Source organism: Martes martes (genome assembly GCF_963455335.1).
Source record: "Martes martes genome assembly, chromosome: 2".
Taxonomy (NCBI): Eukaryota; Metazoa; Chordata; class Mammalia; order Carnivora; family Mustelidae; genus Martes; species Martes martes.
The window spans coordinates 29,380,300-29,402,354 of record NC_137889.1 but is presented as its reverse complement, the minus strand read 5'-3'; the positions used below and the strand labels follow the sequence as shown (position 1 = coordinate 29,402,354).

Here is a 22,055-nt window from a genome sequence, read left to right as displayed (position 1 = left end):
TGACCACAAGTCTTCTGAACCCTTTCACACAAATAGGCAAAGCTTTCTAGTTATAGCAAAAGTCCTCAAAATAGATTACTTAGAGGAAAAACTGAGCAGAAACGCCCCCCTGCCTCCCCATTCCCGCTTTTCAAGACTAGGCTGTTGCAAACACTCTCTGCAGAGCCCTGGGCCAGCTAAGCCGTCTTCTCTGTGCTAAGGAGAGAGAGGCATGGAGGAGGAAGGTTTACTTGGTTTTGCAGTAGGCCACCACACACATGATGCCGACCACAAGCAAGGCGATGCAGATGCCGGTGATGGTCAGCACTCTCTTCTGGTAAAGTTCCTCCGCTTCTGGAAAGGGATGAGAGCAGACGTCACCAAAACCCCCTTACACTCGCCAGGACTTAACAACTGAATAGTTGGCATGCGGCATGGCACTGTCCATGTTCACAAGAAAGTAAATATGTGACAATTCATCACTTCTGCAGACATACTTAAGGTACAGCATACTCTGCGTTATACTCTGAGCTTAAACAGCTAAGGCAGCTGGGGCCATTTGCAATAAAAAATTATACTATTAAATTACTTTACTTAAAAGCTACAAATATATATGCATTAAACTGGCAAATCATAACATTAATTAGAAAATAATTATTTAGTTAAAACTGTAGTTTTTAATTAAAAAAACCAAAACTCTTGCAAAGGCAACAGGAATCAAAGCCAATAAAAGGAGCTGGGATTGGAACCACTGGGGCACAGCTCGCCCTCTTCTCTCCCGTTCCCCCCTCCCAAATCCCTTTTGATTTCCCAGCTAGTTTATATTCCGGTGGTCTTTACAAGGAGCCATCTCTAACTTAAGAAATAAAGTCAAAAACATTTGCAAACATGAGCTTGACTTGTAGTTAGCAACAATACCGAGGCAGGATCCCTACGATTTAAAGGTAACATGTAAACATGTTATAAGCGCCACGGTGGGGAGAGCAGGGCACTGTATCAGAGAAAATCCAATATGGTGGGTAGGATAGTCCAGGGCCAAGATGGAGATTTGTCCTTTGAAGGACAATTATTATCACTTCACCGACTGTACTTAGAAACCTAATTGATGTGTGTAAAGAAACCACTAGCACACGGGATATGTGACTTGGACTAGATTGTACAGCCCTATAGTGAAGGCTTGGCATGTCAGCTCAAGGAGGTCACACGAGGGGTGGGTGATGCTTAGAACTTTGGGTTCTTAAATGCAACCGGTCTTTTATTCATGGAAGTCTTTCTATTTGCAAATCCGTTTTGGGGAGGGATCCCTTGATTATACTTTGGTAGGTCAGGCTCTTCTCGAGATTGGCAGATTTAATGGCAAACCTGATCTCTTAGGAACTGAGCCTCCAACCAGTCTAATTACATTTCTTGGAGGACATTCACAAGTTGACCGACAAAGAGAACTCAGACTGGTACATCATCAACATTGTAAGCTGAACTTGCCAAATTGATTAATAAGCTGGTCAAAAACCGGGGGGTATTATACAAATCGAGGTCTCTTATCTGGACATCAGCATGGGGCCTTAGGGAACATTTTCAATTTTCTCTACTGAAAGAGAGCGAGTCGCAGGAAGTTTTCTTGAAATGAAAAAGTGCATTTTAATTTCTGTGATACAGGAGACCTTATCATTAAACAAAACATTTCCTACAAGCCAAGCCCATGGTAATCAAATTCCAGTTAACAGGTCAGGAACATTGTCAAATCAAATTAATATAGCACTGATTATTAACAGGAGGAGAAGGAAAATAGAAGTCAGTGGGTAAAAGACTAGAATGCTGCAGAAGTCATACAAAAACAAACCAAAAGGGTCGGAAGTGGGAGGGGGAAAAAAACAAACCCAGAGGACAGACAGACTGACAGAATGACAGAGAGAGGGAGGAAGGCAGGTGGGAGGGAAAACAGGATTACAAGTGAAGGAGCCTCTGAAGTCCCTGGCACAGCATGCCTGATACTAAGGGAGGAAAAATAAATAAACAAAAGAAAAGCAGAGGGAGGAAATGCTGGGTGGGAAGAGAGGGTGGGTGCGAAGTCGGAAGGGTGACCCCATACAGCATAACGCCTACCCTAGGCTGGCCGGCACGTGGAAGCCACAATTAGGAAGCAAAGCAGCTGGTGCATTGCAGTGAGACAATGACCCAGGAGACATAGAGTGGGGTCACATATTTTTGTGCCGCGAAAGTCAGCTGAGGATGTGGAATGTGAATGCTTCTGTGTTAATTGCTGTGTCTGCCGCCTCCCCTCCCCCAGAGTTCCAGGACAGGGAATCATATTTGACAAGGTGGTAATCTGTGAGCGGGTGCCCCAGGGGTCTCCTCGGAGACCTGGCCTGCAGATCAGTTTTTAGCGATAGGTCTAAGAAGGAGAGGCGGTGCCCCCCCCCCCCCCCCCCCCCCCCCGCCCCGCAGTCCCTTCTCGAAGGGCCCGGGAGTTGCAGGGCTCCTCTGGGTGTGACTGGTTGGTTTAGAAACAGCCACGTTCAAGTATCATTGCCATGAAAATGAAACCCCTGCTTTACTGTGCCCTCTTTCGCTCACTCTCTTGGCTTCTTTGCAAAGGGTGAGGGCTTGGTAGCTCTGGCATCTTAACACCCCATCTTTAGAAAAAGCTGGGAAGTTACTTCTGACAACTACAAAAATGGGATGTATCTAAGGACTGAAGGGGGAAAGGGCATCCTTGGTACTCCCGGGGATTCTGTTGACAAGATTGTTGGTGGTTGCTAATCATAAAAGAATAGATCGACCTCAGGTTGTCAGCAAATGTGGCATGCTGACTCACTGCTCTGCCCAGGTTATGTGGGAAGACACAAGTTTTTCCAGTGAAATTGGTCATGGAAATAAAAAGGCAAACTCAGTGAAGGCCAAAGGGTAAAGCCAAAGTGCTAAAATGAACCAGTGAAAGACAAGGCCCTTAGAATACAGATGTAGGATTAAGATTCTGTATTCACAACAGCATTTACTGAATACATTCTATGTTTCTCATCTTTGTTTATATTTCACTTTCCAGTGATTTGCTAGATCAGGGGATCCCCCCCCCCACCACATTATGACTGTGTTAAAAGAAAACTACTTGATGAACAATCATATAAACAATGGGTTCTTTTCACCCCCCACCCCCATTCCCCTTATTTTTTTCCCTAGTGTGACAGGGTCAGTAGGGCAAGAGCAAATTAGAGGCAGTGCTGAAAAAAAGAATCTGTCAGTCCATTTGGCGGATCTGCCGTAATGAATGGAAATGCTTCCGAGTCTTTACTCTATGGTTTGGCTGGACGCATTGAAGTCAATCAGATCAAGCATGTTTTCCAGTCTGATCTAGCCAGGCTAAGAGACAGAAGCCTTGTCTTTCTCACTGTTAATTGACCTTTAAGGTCTGATTTTCCTTAAGGGGAACGTTCTGGCTTAGTACACTGGCTGTCATGGGACTATGCAGTCTCTGGACCATGTGCCTTTAAGAGGTATGCCGGTGCCAGCACCATGTATCTTTCCTGACCCTTCAGATCACGCTGAGGGAGAAGTCCTATATCTGAACTACCCGTTGCCCTACCTCAATGTCTGGGAATAGAAATATTAAATTCTAGTTAGACCCTAAAGTGATTAAAATGGGACAGAGATGCTATTAAGGAAAAGGAGGAGGTGATGGTAGATTTTATTCCTCCCTGCAGGAAAGGCCGGTAAGCCTTTTTAGTAGTGGGACAATTTTTATCCTGAGGGAGGTGATCTGAACAGATCCCTCTCGTCAAGTAGATAACCTGCCACCTGAGCGGCGTTGGTGGGAACTCTCGTGCTTCTCACTCTTGGGAGATGTTCTCCGATGTGCAAAGGATCACTCACATGTAAGCGGGGGTTTTCTCAACAAATGAGTAGTTTCTCTTCAAAGTTTTTGAGGGGGGATGGGCAATTGATTGAGTTTCTATCCCTGTCATGGACAGAACTTACAACAGCCTTATTTTCCAGAAATTATGGAACGTAGATTAGGTATGGACTGTGATGCTCTCATCCAAAAGAGAGTAGCAGCTATGCTGCAGGGCACCCTCACTGCATGACGTCATCGACACCAGCTGCTAACCAGGACATGGCTTTGTTGACCCACGGCCACATTCCAGCACAGCAGGAGGTGTTCAGGGAGCCTGGGCACCTGCATTGTGAGCCTCTGGGATGACAGAATGGCTTCCCTCTACTCCCAAGACTGGCCTTGTCTCCCAATTATTTAGGACAAAGGCCTTCAAAGGGGCTATGCCCCAGATTCATAGGCTCATAAGAGATACTATTTTATGTTTACAGTGTGAACATTTCTATTTGATTACTGGTCTGGATAATCTAAGTGACTCAAGGTTAATTCCATTAGCACTAGAATTTCCACCTAAAATAGCACTGGGTGTATTTCTTTCTGTTTTCTATTTCCTTGCTCCTAAGATAATGAAGTTGACTAGAGGAGGGACTGGACATCCCCAGAAAATCAGAGTCTGTGGATACAATATCGTGTTGCAGTATAAGGGCTTTCTATGTTACTGTATCAAGTGGGTAATTTTTTACAGTGTATGTCACGTTCTCATCTGCCTAAGATGTGGTGTGTTTTTGAGCTGATGCATTTAGAGCTTCTTTTGTTCTCTCAGGCCTGGTTTGGTTCCTCCCATAGCCTAACGCACCTCTCCTACTTACCCCCCGCCCCCAGCCCCCCCTCCCGCCCCCACTCTGAAATAACAGCCTCGTCAGATCCAATCAGAGGGTCAAGGAACGTGGGCTATATGTGACTTTGCAGCAGGTGAGGTGATTTTTAAACTCTAAGTGAAGTGTGGGAATCTAGAAACTGCTGCACTCAGTGACATTTCAGTAAACTAATCATAGATTGGAAGCAGAGAAATCATTGTTATAGCTGTATGATCCCTTCTGAAGGAAAAGGAAATTAGTTAGGAACTGAAAGGTAAGAGTAGGAAGGGAAAAGATTTCAGCTCATAGGTTCTAAATTCTGCAGGCTAAAAGGAATGATGATTGGTTCATACCCATAAATTCAATCCCAAGATGCTCTGCCAATGCAGAAAGTTGACAAAAAAAAGAAAGAAAGGGAAAAAAGTTTCAGAAAAGAGCAATACACTGCACTCCAAAACACATTACACATGACTATTAACGGCTCTCTGGGCGTGCACATTGAACAGGACAAATGGCAGGTGGTTAAGGAAGCAGTGCTCAGGTACGCCTCCGTGAGTCCGCATAGGGAACTTCTCTTTTTAAAGAGGTGTGCAAATACCAGCACACCCTGTCTTTATTAACCCTTAAAAGACCTTACTGAGGGAGAAGTTGTACTGCTGAACTATCCTCTATGGTACTTAATCCTCTGGGAACAGAAATACCGTATATCTGATGAAAAAGAAAAAAAAGGCATTCGGTATTATTTCATTCCTCTCTTGAAAAGGGAGAAGCAAAGTGCCAGGGAGGTGATTTTGTTTTTTACCCAAAGGCACACAGTGGCAGAGCCAGGAGTAGAAGAGTACTACAAGTTTGGTCTGAAATTTTTATTGCGTTGGATTTACATTTTTCCAAGTTTGGACAGTCACACTCTACACATTTCTTGTTGTTTGGTTATAAAAAAAAAAAAAAAACAAAACGAGACGAAAAAACCAAAAATAAATTTAAAAAACCTATCTCCTTTTCTGCTCCTAACCTTTCACTTTCTCCACCACTTACATAACGTTTGATTCAAAGAAAGCAACAAACGCTTCTGCCCAAAAAGCCAGAGAGGGAATTGGGGTTGGGGCACAGATCTGGCTTCCAGATTTTTCCATAACTCTTTGTGGCATTGGACAACCCTCAATGCCTCATTTTTCCAAAGAGTTAAAAAAAAAAAAATAAAAGAGGCTGCAGGAAGGATCCAATTCTTGAGGTCCTTCGTTAATGTCAATGTAGGACTCCCTCAAATAACAGCCAATTCGGTGGGCACTCCGCAGTGCCGAGCTCCGCCACCCAGATGAGGGCACATGGCTCAGAGGTGTTGCAGGGCTGCCCGGGAGGGGGCTCAAAGGCACGAGCTCACAGCCCACAGTCCTGGCAGATGTGTCCCTGGAGGCTCTGGGATGTCAGGACTAGCAGAACCTACAGAGCCTCCAGTGAAGAAATGGGGAACATGAGCCAATTAAAAATAAACCCCCCCAAACCTCCAGAAATGATACTTTCCATTCTTGAAGCAAAAAAATTGTGAATAAGTTTCATCAGGTGGGACCCGTTAGGATTCCTTACTTGCCCGCATGTGGTGGAGAGAAACGTGGAAAGGAAGGGCGGAATGAAAACGGAGATTCAGGGTCTCAATCCCTGACTGGAGAGATACCACGGTGGTCCAAAAAATAGGACACGGCACCTCTTGAGTTTGAAAACATGCAGTTGAGGGGTAGTTCTCGTACAGAAACATCAGTTTGGGCATGGACAAATCACTTCAAGTACAGAGCAGAAAATCCAAGTGTGCTGGCGTGTCCTGGTTCTAGGTCCTGCCTCTGCCATTGATCTGTGCAGTGACTTTGGACCAATTAACTTCTCACTGACAAAATGCTTAGGAACCTCACACTTGTGTCAAAGGGAGACACCGTGGAATAAGGAGCCATGAAATATAGTGGCCAACAGCGAAAGGGTTAAGAGCTCGGAAAACAGACCTATCTGGAGATCTACTTTGGGCCACTTAATTGCATGGAGGTTTATTTTTAACTAATTAATGGCCAGGAAAACTCTGAAAGCTTCTGGGGTATACCCAAGAATTTAGACTTTAAAAACTTTCCACCTCTTAAGGAAATGAAGCTTCCAGATTAAAAAAGAAATCAAAGAGTACATCAAGTAACAATAATGTAGAATAGTTCAGTCTGCCCTGGGTCAAGGGTACTCAGGCAAATAACCTAAACTTTTCATAAATTAAAAGCCAGAGGATTTAGGATTAAATCGGTTGCACAACATTCACAGTAAAATCACAATTTATTCAAATCCAAATGAACTTCACTTGTTTCTGTGCAACACTCAATTTGACAAAATGGCAGCCTCCCCCACCATCTGCTCCCTTTATAGAAACTTTGGAACATCAAGTACAAGAATTCATTTTCCAAGGAAGTGATAATAAATTTCCTTACACATTTCCTTGAAGATGTGACTCAGTTTTTCTCCCTAGAATCCCTTCCATCTTACGCCTTTTCCTCCTACCAGTCAGTAATAATTTAAGGGTTAAAATCAAGAGAGATCTATAGAAACTTTTTCCAGAGAATCATTATTCCATGCCTACATGAACACTGCTAATGATCTATATTAGTTGCGTAGAAAGCTTGGTTAAGTCTTCAATAAAATTAGTAGCATGCCCATGCATACATATTACTGCATTTACAGTTTTATAGGTAAGTCTGTGAGCCTAACTATAATTTCATTTCATGGGAAGTCATTCATATCAGGCAGCTCCAATTTCAAATAATTCAAAGGGAAATTGGTACTTTAAATTGGAATCTCTTCTGGCCATACGCCCTAACAAGGAAACAAGCAGAGGAAACATGCATCAGTCATTCTCAATGTGGAGCAAATACTGCTCTAATTTATTTTTACTATTGGTGGCTACATTCCTTTCATTGTGAGTCAAGAAAAGCAGAATACACAAATAATTTTAATTTTTGAAAAGGTTATTACTTTCTATCTGTTCTATTTAATCTAATGTTGTCTTAGGCTCGTTATGTATCATACGCTTCCTATTGAACTTCTGTCTAGCCACTACATTTTTCAAATTAAATTAATAATTCAAAACCACAAAGGTTACTGTAAACAATTGTTTCCTTTTCTACATGTGATTTCCTGCTGTGCAGTAAGCAATCTAAAAAATTAATTTAAATCTAAGAGTCTGCAGAAACTAATAAATATTGACTCACTAATCCTTTGCTTTAGGAATTTATAATTGTTTGACGAGAACTGATTAACCTGTAGGCTAATTTAAATTCTCAATCACATCAGAGAAAAGAACAGTAAGACCCCTTTTTTAAAACCAAAATTTATCTGTACGTGCGTTTTGTGGTTTCTGTTAAAATTTGATGACATTCAGGATTTTACTCTTTAATATCTTGGGCCTCCTTATGCAAATAATATCAAAGACACAGGTAGAGTCCTGACTCACTGCAGCCCTCAGACTTCTTAAGGAGGTCTGTCAAGGCCAGTGCTAAATGGGACCAATTTACTGTCTGACTTTGAGTTTTTGACTTACCTTTACAAATGTAGGTACTTTTCCCCCCCACATATACAAATCCGTATTGCCACTGAGCCTTTTGAAATGTAATAGGAGACCTTCTCTTCGCTCCCGAGTTTCCACGTGCACCATGAGCACACTCACCGACACACACGCAATAAAGTCTCGCTAACACTCAGCTGGGCTTTGTGACAGTTTGTCATGGATTATACCTTTATTCTACTGTCAGCAAGATACACATGTTGGATAAATAAATGAATAGTTTCAGTGGTTTTCAGAGCATCTAGAAATCAACACAAGTCATTTATGCACTAGGAACCTCTGATTCAAAATTACGTTTAAGGATATCTGTTGGGTTTACTCATTCCAAGAATACGCTTGAAAGTTCTAAAATTGTAGTCTTTAAGAATATTCTGTAATTTGGGCATTCGATAACTACTTCCTATTATATTTTAGTTTATACATGACATACTTGCCCCATACTACCTCTACTGAAGCTGTGAATGCTTTTTTTTTCTGTTCAATAAGTCTATAAATCCGTTATGAACTGTCGGTACCCCCCCAACATACCCCACAGTGATGAACACAGTCCTTTAAAGTAGGAATTCTGTGTCAAGATAGGTCAAATTTGAAGCTGACTAACCTTGACAACATTTTCTTAGAAAGTATTCCAAATATGTTTTATTTCGAGGCAAATGGCTGCCTTCAAGAAAGCCCTATAAAATATATATTTGTTCTTTCCTTTCATACTTTAAATCCATTTTTACAAATCGATAAATGCCCACAGGATACTCTGGCCAGAAAAACTGCATCAAATCCTAATAATGTAAGTTATGCGTTAATAAGCATTTTAAAAATTGTACTTTTTTTAGAATGTCATACTTTGACTGGAAAATGTAGTTTGGTAAATTTGAAAAAAATGTTTCTCTCCGCACCTGGGGAGCAGCTTTTCTTTTAAAATTTATATACGTGTTTCAGACATTCTGAACACAATTAAGTTTTTAATTGTTACCACTGTGGTGACATTTTTTATTCATCATGCACACGGCATTGCTACTTGAACATAAAGTTCTTAGAGCAGCACAATTTATTTTCCTGCCTTCTCTATAGGGATTTGCATTGCATTGCGTTGAGAACTTAAGGCATTGGGGTTAGGAAATTAACTCTGGGCAAGACAATTTTGGAAAGCAATTTCTGAAAGGTGTTTCTTGAATTTCTAGCTCTGAGGTGGCATCGATGCCTGGCCATTTACAGCTTCTGTTCAGAAATGTGCTTCCTATCAGTCTTTGTTACCTCAGGGTAAATAGGAACGCTGCCTTCCTGGATATCTTCCAGCAGTGCGATCGAAAGCTCACTGAAGAATTTATTTAAGGAATCACACTCTGATTGGATAGTGGCTATTTGGAAATATCTTAGGAAAAAGAAAATGGTCTAAAATAGAAGTTGAAAACATTTTCTCTGGTTACTACTGTCAGACCTAAACTGCATCATTATTTGGGGAAATAGCTACATTTTTTAAAAAATGCTTTTCTCTAGATAGGGGCCTAACACAGCCTCCAGGGCACAATAGAACTCTACCTAACACCAAAAATTTAAATGTAATACAAACGTTCGGAATTTTCATGGAATTCTAAAATACGATGCTATTGTTATTTACACAGGCACGTGATTTGCTAAATCTGTGGTATTTGAATACAAACTGATTTCTAAAAGGAATTGCTTTACTATAATGAGTAAAATTCTATTACTTCTATTTTTACTTTGCATCTTACCTACCTTTAAGAAGATTAATCTATAGCTATGGGGAGAAAAATCCTGTCCACTAAATGTGTATTATTTAAAGACTTGTGGATAAAGGGAAGACTGTGTTTGAAAATTTAGCAAATGCCAATTTACTAATTTTTCCCAACAGAAAGTGGCCTAGGACATAGCCTTCGATATGCTGCCTATGCAAATACACAGAAAGCACCACCTCTCTAAATAAACGATTGAATATTATGGATGTGATCTCCCCATATGCATAGGAAATTAATTTTTCCATGAAATTTATTCTTCCTTGAGTGTTAACAGGAGGAGCAGAATCTTATTCTTTGTATGCATGAAAGTAAAGGCAAATCTGATTCTTTTAGGGTCCCCAAATGACTTGCTCATATCACTGTTTCTTGTGTTCCATGACTTTACACCAATAAGCCATGTGAAATTTTTCAGGTTCAGCAACTGACAATCCAAATCAGGGGTTGATAAATCCAGCCCACTGCCTGCTTTTGTAAATAAAGTTTTATTTTATTTTATTAATTAAGTTCAAGTTAGCCACTGTATAGTACATTGTTAGTTTCTGATGTCGTGTTCAATGATTCATTAGTTGTGTAAATAAAGTTTTAATAGTGCACAGCTATGCTCATCAGTTCACACGCTGTCTCCAGGGGCTTTTGTGCCGAGCTGGCAGAATTAGTGGTTTGTGTGGGTGATGTTATCACCTGCAAAACCTGAAGTCTTTACTATCTGATCTTTCACAGGAAAAAAGAATTGTCGATCTCTGATCTCAAAGGATAACTACATGGACTCCACCCTTAAATATAATCCTTGGAAAGCTCCAGAAGGAAAAGCAAAGCCAAGTTCACAACAGCAGGACAAATTACATAATTTAGTTGTCCATGCAAATTATATACGTGTGAATCAGGTCACTTAGGAATGATGTTCAAAATTTCATGAAGCCATAGAGACCCATCAAAATTTCCCAGTTCTGCATCTAAAAATATCTATCCAGAGGTAAAGTACTATATTTCAAAGTCAATAATATTTTTAAAAAACCTATTTGTTCCTAAAATTATCATTGACACTAGCATAAAGGAATGCTAGTATAAATGATTGTTTAAACTAGTCCTGAATCACTTGTTTCCTAAGCAACATAAGGAGAAGCCAGGCTATCTCATTTGCTGTGCCATGTTTGTTTGTAATTTTCCTACTCAGTGCCTTTTTTAATACCTAAATGCAAACTGTTAATGAAGAGAAACATCTGAACTCTTTTTAGTATGTTTATTTGTTATAAATAACACATTCTGAGCCAAAATTAACTTACCATCATTTCAAGTGCATACTGATTACAACTTAGCAGCATCCTTTTCAGGACGTTGCCGTTTTTTATAAAGAAGATGGACTGTTTAGCGGAATGATTTTATTTTACCAATAAAAGTGAGACTTTTAAATGCCTTTATTGTGATTGCACTGTGGGATAATGACTATCGTCTTGGATCACATTATTCAGTTTCAATTTCAGAAGCATCCGGAGCCTCACACACCTATTAGTATCTCAGAGCCAACTAGTCACGAACAGAGGAAGTAATACAATCGCTTGTGTTAATGTTCTCATGCGACAGGCAGAGGCAAGTCAAGGTTAGACCTGGTAAAACGCATCTAGTTCTAGGTGAGATCTGAGGGGAGATGCAGCAACAAGAAAGCGGCACCGACTGAGCATGCTCCTACTCAGGCAGAGACAGAAAGGGAGTGGACGTACTGTAGAAGCTGGCCATTACGTAGTTTTGGCAGCGATCACCAGTAAACTCATTTGGGCACCTGAGAGAAGAAACAAAAAACAATGGTAGAAAAAACAGAGAAAAAGAGAAGAGGTGAATACACGCTAGAAAGAAGCTCCTTCAGTGTCATTTGACTGAACTTGGTGAGTTCACCCTCAGGAACTGAGTCTTTGTCCTAACCATGGTTTCCAGACTCTGGCATTTCCTCCAAAGGACTCAAGACCGGGACAAAATGCGGTCCTCGGGTCTGTAGGGCGGAAAGATGGCGGCATCTTAAGGGTCAGTTTTCTTTCAAAGGGACTCACCTACAATGAACTCGGAGGTTTTCTTCGAGTCCGTTTTCCATCTGAGGGCTTTGGTCAAAGGTGTTGGAAGGAAACGGTTTTTTTTTTTTTTTGGTTGGCCTGCCTGTCACGGTTGCCAGCCTCGCCAGCCATGTTGGTTGTCATTTACCTCGATGGTCTTTGGAGCCCACGCTGGGAGAGAGTGAAACAAGCTCGTGCTGAAGGAGTTTACGCCCCGAGTGCTTAAACCATTGTTAGGACAAAAGGAATCAGTTACCACTGAACTGTAAAACCACCAAGTGGTAGTAATTGTTGCTGTAGTTTGGGGGAGAGAGCAAATTTCAGATTATTTTAACATACTTTCTTGGTTTTGGACTTTCATGGGCACATTCTCAGTACATCTTGCTCCAGTGAATCCAGGTTGGCACCTAGAGGGCAAAAATGTGATAAGCAATAGAACGCTACAGACACTGAATTTTCAGACTGGCAATTTTCCTCCTAGGGATTATGGAGATTCCTACAATGACCTGGTGACTGAACAACATAAAGGAAAGGAAAAGAACACATTTTTAAAAACCATGTTGCATGACAACTGTGGGCCACATATTTTGGGTGTGGTTTGCTTCGGTCTTCCTAAGGAGAGCTGACTAAAATTTAACTCGAGGGAGGTTGAAAAGTTGAGCAGGGCTGGCAAGGCCTGGGCGGCTAAGTCACCTTCCCTTTTCGCATTTCCTTATTTGCCGCTGGGCACTGACTCCTACACCTTGTTAAAACGCTGGTTTTGGTAAGGACTTCCACGGTTCCATCCATGATCTTTTATTATTTAAATGACCCTGAGCTTTTCTGTCTCTATACACTCAGTTCTGTACAGTCATGCCTACTTTTATGTTCGTTCAATCATCGCACTACAGTAGAAGTCAAGCGCTTGCGTACTCTCGTGATTACGGATAAGAACAACTATATTCCCTGTTTTCTTAAAGGTACTACAAATTAGGTCTCATTTTTAATACCTCATAACAGAAAGAGGCAGATTATTGATTAGCAGACATTTCCCTTCACCCACGGATCCCAAATCAAAGGCAAATCCATTTTAAAAATTTAGATGGTTACTCTTCTCCAGTCGTACTGAATAGAGGTCACTTTGTTTCTAAGGTGAAAATGTCTTTCCATGGTATAAAATTTTCATTTTACTCAACATTCCTTCACCCACATCGTAAGGTAGTGATGTGGGGATGTGCCTAACTTTGGAAGTCCTTTCTAATTGTTCTTTTTGTCGCTGTTATACCAGTAACTAATGCATTTCATGCTGGATTCATTGTCCCCAATAACATGCTCTAGTAAATAGGGCCATCAAAAAGGTTCTAGCAAGCAAACTCATAGATGCCTGACACCCGCAGCTGTGATTACTATTAATAGTTGAGCTATACCACAACCACCATGCAAAGCACTTAATAAAATGTAGCTGTGACCTCACACACCTCGTGATTTACACGTGACCCAGTCTTCTCCAGAGTCAATAAGAATCAACACTATTTTTTTTGGCATCAAAGAAATGTGAATAAAACTATTCATTATTACAAGTGTAACGGTGATATTTTTCATTCTCCTTAAAACTACATTCAATGCCAAAAAAATATTACCAAGTGATTTGGTATATCTAACTTTCCTATTTCATGAAGAATGGCCTATAAGATAAAATATAAGCACTTCTTGATTCTTAGTCCCATGAGTTCTTGTGCAAACGTAAAGTGTCATTATGATCATTAGTGTATTATCAATAAACTTCTTGTATTGAAATAGCTCTTTTCAACCCTTGAAAACACTTTTATATTATTAAATTGGTTATTTTTAGTTAGAATATGTTTGCAGCAGTGAGTAGAGGAAGATCTACCTAGAGAAATCCAGAAATAAGATCGTAGTCTGTGAGGCTGGGCCATTTTTCATACAGATGGCATTACGCATGCTTCAGTAAGAATTTCTTCACAGATATATAGAAAAATACATGGAAACCTGTTTCCCATAGAACTTATTTCACATAATGACTTCTGAAATACACAGGGTTTTGTTTGTGTATTTGTTTCTAAACCAGGACTACAAATCCAAATGGGCATACCCTATAGTAAGGAGGTAATCCAGAATTAAGGATATATTCCGTAATTACCATTTCATCTTACCTGTTTGCATTCTTGATAAAAATGAGAATTCTCATGATGATCACACAATAATCCACTTGTTCCATACAATGAACATGGTATAAGACATGTGAACACTGTGTGTGTGGCAGGGGATGTGGGGGACAACCATTTGAGGTAAGAAGTGCATTGATTTAAGGATCATGAAATTAACATATAGCTGAAGAATCATAAGTCCCTTAAGGAATGCATTTATTAGAAAATTGTCATTTATGCATCTTGGATGCCAGTTTTAGGTAAGAAGGCACAGGACAACTAGGTGAAGCAGATCAAAAATCTTACCCTGACAATTTTCTAATTAGTCTGAACTTCTAAAATGACGTTTCCTAGGACTGGCATTATGGCATGGTGGTTTATCTCCATTACAAGATGACATAGACTATTTGGTATAGTAACACCAGACCTGCTGAAGGTTTGCCAATCTTTTTTGGAATCTTTTTTGGTGCCAGTTGTATTTGAGCCGAAACTATCCTTATGCTAATGTTTGCCTTCACTCCAATAAATTTTTTTAGGGTAAAGCCTTATTATTAAAGTGTTGTTCATGGACCAATATTGTCAGCATCTCCTGGGATCTTATTAATAGAAATGCAGAATCTTGGGCCCCCAGTTCATAACTACTGAATAAGAATCTGCATTTTAATAAGATTCCTAAGAGATCTGTATGTACCTTCAAGGTCAAGGTGTCAGGGACCCTGACCTTGGAAGATGGAGACGAAGTCCTTCTATCCTGTCACCACAGTTACCTTGCTGCTTGGTCGTGGGCAATCCCTTGGACTTCATCAGGCCTCAGTGTTCCTCAGTGATAAGATGAAGGGACTAAACTAAGTGATTTATCAAAGGCTCCTTTTACCACAAAGGTTCTGGGAATCAATGCTCATCCTAACACAGGGACTCACTGTATGAAAACTCTGACAGCCTTTCTTCTGAATGTGCTACGGGTGGGGGAGGACTCACGGACTTTATAAAAACATTTTTGATACGATGGATTTTTAAGACCATCATGAAGGGAAAATGAATTGCAAATGCCCATTCCTAAAGCAATTCCAATGTCCAGCAACAGTCATTATGTAACTTCTTAAGAAAATTTTTTTCATTGTTCCTAAAGTCATTGTTTATGCACCACACCCAGTGCTCCTTGGGGACATCTGGAGTTGTTGCCAAATCAAATGGCAGGAAGCAGAGACTGAGAGAGTTTTTATGTAAGCAACCTGCAGTCTGCATCTGTGGTGTAGAGAAAGCATATGGAAATGGAAGCTCATCTGATCTATAAGCTCTGATTAACTTCTATGGAATTACTTCTGAAAGACTGTCTGGCTTCTGACATATTTCTAAATTAGCATTCTACATTAAGCATCCGATTGATCACTCTCTTTGGACATAAGAGTATGGTAAATTTAATCTGATTGTGAACAGTATGCCTTGGCATGAGTCTGGGCAAATTCCAAGAATTTTATTTCTTAGAAGAATCTGTCTGAATAATAATCAAGCCTCTATCGTAGCCTCAAATATGTACAAATAAATATATCTACCCGAAACCATTTGTTTCATTGATCAGAGTAGAAGATGAATATTATTTTTTTTTTGTTTTAGTATTTGCTCTTAAAATGACAATTTTTATTCCACACTTGAGCTTAAGGAGATGAAAATGTCTGAACTTAAGCATCACCTCTTCCAACTGACCCTTCCCTGACCTCCATTTCCCCATTTCCCACTTCCACACCCTGAATGACGATTCCCTCTTGGGCTCTGTGCTGCACCCTGTCCCAATCTCTTTTCACTGTCCTTGCCTGTTTGGGTTGGGATTCTCTGTGGTGAGGACAGTGACCATATCTTGATCATTCTGTATCTCTAATTTTAACAGTGCCTACCTTGTCAAAAGCTCTCATAAAATGTTTGTTAAACCAAGCCTAAGATAGTATCAGAATGCAGTGTCCAATAAAGAACTGTATCAGGGGTGCCTGGGTGGCTCAGTGGGTTGAGCCTCTGCCTTCTGCTCAGGTCATGATCTCAGGGTCCTGGGATCGAGTCCTGCATCGGGCTCTCTGCTCAGCTGGGAGCCTTCTTCCCTCTCTCTGCCTGTCTCTCTGCTTACTTGTGATCTCTGTCAAATAAATAAAATAAAATAAAAAAGAACTATATCAAAGAGACTTTCATATAGTCAATTGATTTGCCAAGTACAGGTCAATATTGAACATCTGGCTTTTGTTCTTATAGTTCATGACTGATCACTCTCCTCTATTGACTCCTAAATAATTTTTTTAAATAGCAGCTCCCAATGCCTCCCTCACAGACTCACTCCCCTAAATAGAAACCTTTAACATTGTGTTTGGAATTTGGAAAAGACCCTATAACTCTTTAATAATGTTATTCCTTCAAAATGAAATCTTATTACTGAAATGCCAGTTTACCTAGGATTCGATAATGTAGTGCCATTTAGTAAGCAAGCCTTGAACATAGTATTCATAAAACAAAAACTTTTTAACAATAACCTTAATACTTGGTGACTGTCCTGAGATGCTTATGGTGTAATCCATCACACATGCATGTATTTTGAGAATTGATTTAGTGCTTGGTAAAGTTTTGATATTCTGATTGAATAGGATTTCCCATTTATTGGTGGAGCGGCTAGACATATTCAGATACTTACAGACCCCCAAAAAACTTCTAGTTATTTACCACTGGCTAATTTTATAAACTGTTTTATAAATTTATGGTCCATTTTTAAACCATCCTTAGACACCCTTTATTTCTTGGTTTCATGAATTTTCATCAGGCCCTCCCAAATCGGACAGGAAAAGGGAAACGAGGTCTCTCTCTCTCACCTCCTCCCTCCTGGTCATCACCCTACAATGAGATATCCTGAGAGTTTAAAGAAAATACCTTGCCTCAAAAAGAAAAGTGCCTGTTGTCTTTTCGCTCTACCTTGATACTAGTTGTGGTATTTCTTTCATATTGTATAACCTCTGAGATAATTTCTTTGGTGTTTAATGTTTACAAATATCAACTGATGGAAATGCCAACAGATTCATCTTAAGGAATCTCAATGAGTTTAAGTGTTAGATGGGGAGGGCCTTTTGCGCTCATTCTGTGTAAGCTTGGAGTTGGCAGTGTCTACACTGGCTTAAATAGTGATGGTCTGTTTTTCTACAGTATCACATTGCAAGTGCTGAATTTTCTCACCCCCTTTCCCGGTGCAGCATTCTGGCTAGGCCTCGAGCCCACTCACGGCTTGACTATCTGCATTGTAGATCACTCTTTCCCAAATGTACTGTTACTGTTAGTCTGCGTTTCCCCCACGATGAACCTCATTCTGTTATCTACCTTTAAGTGCAATTTCTTGAGGTTTGTACATGCTTTTCTAATTTGTGTTTCAGTGTTCTTTATGGCATCATCTGCAGAAGATATTTATTTCCTCAAGGGAAGGTCTTCTTCAATGTCATTAAAGAAAATATTAAATATAAAATGTTTCAGTAACATTTCCTTCAGATCCAACTCTGTACACCTCCCCGATACTGTTCAGCGAGCACGCATCACCACTTTTCCTGTTTTTATTATGACCCGGGAACTCGTTCTCAAGCCGGGAGATCGTGGTGTATATAGATTGGCCACGCTAGATTCATGGGGAGATTGAGGAAAACAAAAAATCCGAGTTGTCCTGGACCTCCAGTGTTGTTTTTTAATGTCGAAGACACACAATCCCAATAATGAGGGTGGCAGTGTTTATGAATTGGCCCGTCCTGTCTGAACCTTGGTGCCCTTCCCAGAGCTCTGTTTGTACAGCTTGTTCTGAAATGCTCATCTGTAGACTCAAGCTCTAGCCATTGTTTACTCGACATGATGTATCTCGGTGAGTCTGGGTTCAAACAGTTTCATCGGATGTGGGATCACTCTGCATCCCATACATCTCCATGTCACTGGGACTCGAGGACATACTGAGTGCTGCTTTGTGGTCTGGCCTTCCTCCCTGGAGGATGTCCTCCTCCCCCTGTCACGTCCAACAGCCCAGAGACTCAGAACTTGACAGTTCTATCTACTCCGCCAGCCTCGTTTTATGGCAAAACAGCTAAATGTTCGCTTTTTACTGAAATAATCCAATACGAATATTTCAAAGTTGTGTTGTGTTTTAAATCGGCTATTGGCTTCTCAAGGCGAGGGCTGCGTATTCTTCCCCCCACTCCCCCCAAGAGACACCACCTCTAACTAGTCGGGGTCCCCCAGGAGACATTCCCTTAGCTTCCTAAACATCCATCACAGCACTTGGCACACCACCATTTGTAACTAAATTAATTACGTGAAATATGTTTGCTACTCTCCATAGCCTGCACACTCCATGAGGACAGAGCCCAGCACGGCTCTTGTTCAGTAGTGATGCTAAGCGCGAGCAAAGAGCCTGCCTCATAGAAGGAGATTCATAAATACATGGCCGCCTAGCTGATTTTAGGAGAAACAAGGAAGTGAACTCTTAAGATCACCTCGTCAGTGCACCTGATTTTAGGCAAAACTTCACCGAAATTGTTTTCTATAAGGACAAGAGAATTTCCTTCAAGATGCCTTAGTGAAAGTCACAATGAGTTAATAAGGACCTAGTAAGCACAAGGCAGGAGTCTCAATGCAGGAGAGACACAGAAGGAATAGAAGATGTGGTCATCTCGGGAGCACATCTAAGCCTCCAGAGTCGCGCCCACTCTGCCTCACAAATGCTTCTCCATCTGTTAAATGTTACAACTTTGAAGAACAGAGAAGTGCTATGGGCAAGTGTCACACCCATTGGGAAGAATGAACTCTTCCAGGGTGGGAGTAAGAGTAACAGCAGTCTGTTTTTACAGCTTGAGGTTCTGACCTTAAATATATATATATATATATATATATATATATATATATATATATATTCTCTCCATGGTAATTTAAATTTGTCCTGGGAAAAAATAGTTACTATTATATATATATATACACATATATATAAAATATACATATATATGGCCATATATATAGATATATATATGGAATATATATATATATATATATTCCTTTTATCTATTCCAAATTTCTCCCTCTACAGCCGTGGTAATGAGGCCACAGGACACAACCATGAATTTGAGCCATCATCCCCTTGTTTAATTATGCTAATCCAGCTACTAAAAAGTGTTATAAATATCATCATCGTCATTTTTAGGCCAGGATTTTATAAAACGTTAATCTTAGCTACTGTCTCCGATTTTCTCGCCCCACCTTATCTAGTTCCTAAATTTCTTTGGCCTGTATGGAAGTCTGTCTTCCCTAAACCTCTGCTCTATGTTTATTGTGTCAGTCTCCTGTTCCAGAAGTTACTAATACTCCCTACTAGCTCCCACACTGTCCAAGGTCATCTGCCTGGCCTTTGGAGCTCATACATTGGTCCTTGTGTCTAAGTTGGTTTCTTTTGTTTTGTTTTGTTTTGTTTTGTTTTTGTGTCTGTTCTGCGTCCCAGAATACAGCTGCTGGTCTAGCTATGCAAGTCACTGCGTCTTGCAGAAAAGCTTGCTGTAGCCTCAGTGCATGCCTGGTATATGGAAAAGACTCCATAAGTGATAGCTATGTTTACAGAATCTTCTTCAAGTCATTCCCGTCTTTTCTTTTCCTTCTTTTAATTTTCATTACCATAATAATCAGCCTTGCACCCCTTGGGATATAATCTTTCTAATTGGTTTACTATTTTAGCTACTTCATTTTTCTAAACACACTAACTTCCCAGGGACCAGAGACCATGCCTTCCATTTTCTCTGTGTTTTAAAAAATGCCTGGCGTAGAAATAGTTGTTCTATAAACAAATGTTTACGGTTTCATTTATTGAGTTTATTATAACATATTTGTTGTGACTTTATCTCCTCCAGTTATGCATATTTTTATAGGCCCTTATATACACTACACAGCTTCATAAAAATGATATAAAATCGTAAGCTCATGTGTAAAGGCAACTCCCATCTTCCCAAGTTTTGTGTTTGTTTCTGTTTTTTATTTTTGCTTATAAGGAAGATAATGGTCAGAGATATGAAATGATCTGTCAAATGCAAAGTTATAAAGCTACCTGGCAGCCCTGCCAAACCAAGTAAAACTGTTAATTATAAGTAAAATGAAGAAGTAGTTGTTGTTTTTTTTTTTTTTAAACATGCTAGCATAGTCTGTTAAGACAGGTGTATGTATTTATCTAACGTCTACAGAGAAAATGTAATACTACCATTTACTTTTTATTATAAGGAAAAAAAAATCTTGCTTCCCCAGAGTTAGAAATACTTTAGCAGAAATGAATTCATTTAATTTCATGGACTCCCTGGGAAGAAATTTGGAGAACATATTAACTCTATACTGTACATAAAGATAGCATCCAGAAAGCTGAAGTGAAAGGGCTCAAGACTGTTCACCAAAATTGGTGGTTAAGACTCTCATCCCCTCATGGGAAAGCCACATCTGTCCATGGGACAACATAATGGGTTTATAAATATGGTCTGGTATAAAATCATTTTTAGATTAAAAAAAAATCACATCAACATCTTCCAAAATAGTTCTCTACTGAAACTATTCAGAAGAATTGATATACAAGAACAAGGGGAAAAGCAAAAAGGGAAATCTGGACATTATTTCAAATTGTCTTGTTTCTTTGAACCATGCGATCACACAGGGCATCAAATGGAGAAAGATGGAATGATTCTTCTCCTGTCTTTATGTGATCTGGAATAGTAACTATTTTTTCCCCAGGATAAATTTAAATTATTATGGAGAGAAGAGCAATATAAAAGATGAGAACCACCGCTGAAATTCCCATACAATCCCCAGGGGGATGTCCCAAATAACCAGCAAACCTCTCCTCAGAGAAGTGTTTAACTGTTACATGGTTAATCCATTTGGAACACCTTGTTCTAAGTGGAGAAACAAAAGAGATCTGCTGTACAGTCTCCTACTTCAACTCCCAAGAAGACAACAGTGGATTAGGTGACCAGAGAGACTTGGAAACTTCCATGCTTGTGGTGTTTCTGAGTCATGGGATAAAGTTGATTTTGAACGATGTGGCTCATGCTTCAGCAAAATGTTTTGCTTTTGCAGATGGACCATATGGAAACTATGAACTGGCTTTGTAACAGGACCATGATGAGCCAATGCAGCATTTTTTTAATGTTTTCTGTCTCTATTCATGTGGTCTAATGAAGAGTATACCATCAAAAGACATGGTATATTATGTGTCTTTGTTTCAATTCTGAGTAGTGATTATTTTTTTTTAATGTTAAAGATGTTTTTAATACAAGGATTAAAAAAAAAAACTTTCATTCAACAAAAAAGCCTGAAATATTCTGGATGTTAAATATATTCTAATTCTTCCCTCAAGGTACTGGCCTTCTTTGATGCTTCAATAAAGACATGGTCCAAAAGGGGTAAAACAGTTATCAAAATCGTAAGTGTCCAAGATTTTCTTTCCAATAAGATCCAGTGATAAGCTTTTTAACACTTTTCTGAGAGATTATAATTACCAAAAAAAAAAAAAAAACCAAAACACAAAAAAACCCACCAACCCAACCCAATAAAATTATGATGCCAATTTACTGAGAAGTGGAAGACAAGCATAACCCACTAGACAATTAGCTTGAGAGCTACAAAGTGTTCATTCATGGTTTGCTGCTTTAATATTTATTAGATGAATAACCAACATTTCACTTCAAGATTAAAAATATAGTAAGTATTTTTTTCTGGATTGGGCTTAAAATTTAATGAAAAACTGGAGGGTGAAAAAAATTACGGTTGTTGGCACAATACCAAAATGGAACAAATGAACAGCACTTATGTGACTGCGTGTTTTGTGTAGGACGTGGGA

The 22,055-nt window shown here is 39.8% G+C and overlaps 1 protein-coding gene across 8 annotated transcripts in view; it reads right to left on the bottom strand.

The window, feature by feature from the left end:
- Positions 1 to 22,055, bottom strand: part of NRG1 (neuregulin 1) — a gene marked incomplete at both ends in the record, with an annotated part of 1,090,467 nt that overhangs the window by 8,648 nt on the left and 1,059,764 nt on the right. For 3 of the 8 annotated variants that reach the window (XM_080796241.1, XM_080796235.1, XM_080796237.1), the window contains 2 exons: positions 231 to 333; positions 11,721 to 11,779. In XM_080796241.1, coding sequence (XP_080652367.1) covers positions 231 to 333; positions 11,721 to 11,779 — 162 coding nt within the window. Of the gene's footprint in view, positions 1 to 230; positions 334 to 5,015; positions 5,040 to 11,685; positions 11,780 to 12,383; positions 12,452 to 22,055 lie in introns of those variants that run through there. The other 5 variants (XM_080796234.1, XM_080796236.1, XM_080796240.1 and 2 more) reach the window with 3 other exon arrangements.